The sequence below is a fragment of the Pyrus communis genome, chromosome 12 (assembly GCF_041283825.1).
Source record: "Pyrus communis isolate YQ-2024b chromosome 12, ASM4128382v1, whole genome shotgun sequence".
In the NCBI taxonomy this organism is placed as follows: domain Eukaryota; kingdom Viridiplantae; phylum Streptophyta; class Magnoliopsida; order Rosales; family Rosaceae; genus Pyrus; species Pyrus communis.
The window spans coordinates 23,112,628-23,116,642 of NC_142576.1; the positions used below are offsets into that span (position 1 = coordinate 23,112,628).

Genomic DNA, 4,015 nt, shown 5'->3' on the forward strand with positions numbered 1-4,015 from the left:
TTGGTTATGTATGCAGAAACAATGCCTTTACCACTATAGTTCTTGTAGTTGATTAAGTTAATTGACGTTGTTTTGAAGAAGAGCGAGTGAGATATTGGTTCTAGATCCAGAAACAAGTCTTTTGCCACTAAAATTCTTATATTTTATTGTTGTTTTGAAAAAGAAGAGTAAGAGTCAAACTTTAGTTATGGGTGTGGAAACAATGGCTTTACCACTATAGTTCTTATAGTTGATTAACTTAACATTGTTTCAAAGAAGAGCGAGCTCAGAGTCAAACATTGGTAATAAATACAGAAACAAGTCTTCTGCCACTAAAATACTTATATTTTAGTGTTGTTTTGAAAAAGAAAAGCAAGAGTTGAACGATTATGGATGTAAAAACAAGTTCTATGCCACTAAAATTATGATAGTTTATTATTGTTTTAAACGAGAGTCGAACTTTAACTGTGGATGCAGAAACAAAACAAGTTATCTACCGCTATCGTGGAAACTTTATGTTTTCGGTTTTGGACATGACATCATGAGTCATACATTTGGGTTAAGGTCCCAGGTTGCAATTTGAACAGAATTTCAGCAAGTTTATATATGGACCCAATGGGGCCCAAAAGTCGTACCTTATCTGCTTCCCTTAGGTTTTAACCAGAATTTGTTGACTTCAAGCTCGGAAGTAGTACAAGCACTTCAGCAGGAAAAAAAGAAAAAACAAGCAGAAAAATTTACTTCATGTGACTGCAGAGAGCTATGGTTTTACTTTTACACATGCATCTTTTATTCGTCAGATAAAACTCAATGCAACGTCCTGCCAATCTGTGGTTGGATATAGTAATAACACTATAAGCCATTAAACAAAAAGCGAAAACAGAAAAAAGGTAGAGGCAATGGCAAAATAACAAAATATGATCCAACTTTTTTTTTTTTTTCTCAGATGAAAATGTTGGGCAGTTACAGTTAACCGTTTTACATCATTGACTTTCTGCTAAAGGGTTAGCAAAGGCAGAAACAAACACCTTTCATCCCACCTACCAAACCCCATAGTGCAAGCCCAATTGCCCATCATCCATAACCTAATTTCTAAGATTAGCAAGGTCAATAAAAAAGATAAAACAACATAGGTAGTGATATTCGCGCTCCACTCATTTTCAGATACCTAGTTAACAAGGCTCAACCAACCAATTAAGGATGAATTGATCTTTAGGTCAAATATTTTCCGCTATTTTTAAATAACGAAAAATGTAGCTAAATGGAGCGCCAATAGCGCTGCCTCCAGGAAGGATAAAAAAAGGGTTGGAAATAGACAGAGCCTAACATGAAGTCCTAGTAAAATTGGAAAAAAAAAAAAAACCCAAAAAAAAACGGATAGACTACTCTAGCTCTTAGCTCTTTTAGCTTTTTTTTAGCTCTTCCTTGTCTTTGAGGTTGGTGTGGTGGTGGTGTTGTCATGAAGAAAGTCTAGCAAAACAGTGCTCTTGCATTTAGGGCATTTGGGGTCGTCCTCCGAGAGCATCACATACATGAGGCACCTAGGGCACCCGACTAGCACCATGGAAGTGGTCTCCGGGCTAAAATTGTCGTCTTGATTCAGCTCCGATGACACGCATGAGCTCGGCGGTGACGTAGGTGAAACAGTCGCTGATCTTCGTGGTGACTCCGCCGGCTGATGATTAGCCCTCGGTGGTGACAGGTTCAGCTTCAGGTCAAGCTTCGGACCGCCTCCGTTCCGTCTACTCATGGCTTGGGCTTTAAAAAACGTAAAAAAAAAAAAAAAAAAAAAAAACAAAGGAAATTCAGCTCTAAAATTAAGCACCACCAAAATTAAAACATGGAAACATTGAAATTGAAGAAACTATGAATTATATGAACACAAAAGTGAAGATAAAAGGGGGGGTGCGTGATATAATATTACGGCAGAAAATTAAAGTATGTAGGATCGTTGTACCTTGGGGATTGTCAAGAGGGCTTGTGAAAAGGGTGGAGGAGGATGGGAATATTGGGTAACTTGGTCTTGGGTTGGGAGAAATTTGGGTTAGGCAAAAACCATGAAAAGATGAGGGAACAAAAACATGGTCGTTGGGGAGGTGGTGTATGGACCTCAAAACACCATTATATATACACGCACAAAGAGAAGGGGAGGGAGAGGAAGATGGATTTGCTTTAATGCTTAATTAAATTATGGGGGAGAGGTGGAGGGTATAGGATGAGAGAGAAAATTGTTTAGAGAGGGATAGAGTGAGAGCAATTGAATTGAATTGAATCGAATCGACTTGCATTGAAGTATTGGGGTGGAAGAAGAGTGTAAATTGAGGCCAGGAAATGTATTAATTTTTGGAAAATAATATCCCAATAAGAATGCAGAAATGGAAATTTTCTTTAAATATTGCAATTACAAATAGTGCAGCACAGCAGTAGAAGGAAAGGAAGGCATTGCCAATTCATTCAAGGCTAGTCGGTGCTTAATATCGAGTGAGAGAAGACGAGAGGAGATATGGGAAAAAAAAAATAGTTAACTTTCAAAAAAGGCTTGGATTAAGTTTAGTTTAATGAGAAGACTTATATTTTAATGAAATTTTTTTAAACTTTAATAAAAGAGTAATGTTATCCTTACCATATTTTTATGCCACATTTATATATCATCTTAGGTAGCATATGATATATACAGTCATATCATTTAAATTAATCAACATTTAATTTCAATTAAAAATTATTTAAAAAATTAATAATTAATAAAAAAATGGTTAATTAAATGATAATTGTGATATACGAGGAGCTTCCTCCTTCCTTTCCTTTCAATTCTGCTTCTTCCTTCCCTTTTTTTCTTCACGCCTGTTTTTTCATTGATTTCTATTGATTTCCATGATTATGATCAAGCTTGATCTCCATACTCTTGTTGATCCCCGTAGCCCCAATCTCCCCTCTCATTCTCCAATCTTCACTGCTACTCCATGGCTTCTTCGCTCGTGATTTTTTTTTTTTTGTTTTCTTATCAAATTTTATTTTGTGGTTTAGTAGAAGGATTTCATCTAATTATTTCATTAAATAATGTCTATTAGCTTTCATGAGAATTAGGAGTCAAAATCAATTTTGTCTGTCAGATTAGGGTTCATGCCCAGTTAAGTTATTAGTGCAAGAGAGAGACTCTGCAATTTTTCTTATTGAAGTGTTTTAATTAATAAGAAAATTGAAATTGACATTAAATGATGTGGCCCAACTCATCTGCCACCTAAGATGGTAAAGAAATGTAGTATAAAATTATGGTAAGAATATCATTACTCTTAATAAAAAGGACAAAAGAACTTAAATTTTAATGAAAAAGACATAATTTTAATATTAAAAAAAATTTGTCACATGAGACCCGCGCATCGTCGCACATACTGTTTATGAAATTGATTATACTGTTTATGAAACTTAACAATACTACATTATTTATGAAATTTACTACATTGTTTATAAAACTTATTACATTGTTTATGAAATTTAACGGTACTACACTGTTTATAAAATTTACTGCATTGTTTATGAAACTTAACAGCTACATTGTTTATGAAACTTAACAGCTACATTGTTTATGAAACTTAACGGTTCTACATTGTTTATGAAACTTAACGTTCATTGGGCACACATTTTTATATTTTATTTTATTTTTCTTTTTGTCCTTATTATTAAATAAAGTTATTAGATGATTTTGGGTTAAAATGCAAAATTTTTAAGCCATTTTCATTAATTTTCCTAAAAAAAATATACAGCACAGGAAAAACCCAAAGGCTTTAAAGTTAAACCCTCATCCTCTCTCCATCCCAAATATTTAAATAAAATCTTTCAAACATACAATAATTAAAAACAAGCAACACACACCACACCAAAGAGAATTAAATGGATTTTTGGAAAATTGAAGTGTAACAGCAATGAATCCTAATTTAAAAAGAGCAATGTTAAGTAGACTAATTTTCTAGACGACACCTGTAAATCATGTGATGTGTCATCTATACAAAATAAGTACGTGAATCAACGTTTAAGTAAT

General features: G+C 33.9%; 1 protein-coding gene across 1 annotated transcript; it reads right to left on the reverse strand.

Annotated features, from left to right (window-relative positions):
- Positions 1–887: 887 nt before the first annotated feature.
- On the reverse strand, positions 888–2,071 carry LOC137746327 (protein GL2-INTERACTING REPRESSOR 1). The gene is made up of 2 exons (XM_068486412.2): positions 1,937–2,071; positions 888–1,737 (listed from the first exon to the last, which is right to left on the reverse strand). Exon 2 carries the CDS (start codon positions 1,727–1,729, stop codon positions 1,394–1,396), a length of 336 nt encoding a protein of 111 aa, XP_068342513.1. The 5' UTR covers positions 1,730–1,737; positions 1,937–2,071; the 3' UTR covers positions 888–1,393.
- Positions 2,072–4,015: the final 1,944 nt, after the last annotated feature.

Bases quoted from the DNA above. Each gene is read 5' to 3' on its own strand.
- LOC137746327 (XM_068486412.2), bottom strand. From the start codon at position 1,729: ATGAGTAGACGGAACGGAGGCGGTCCGAAGCTTGACCTGAAGCTGAAC.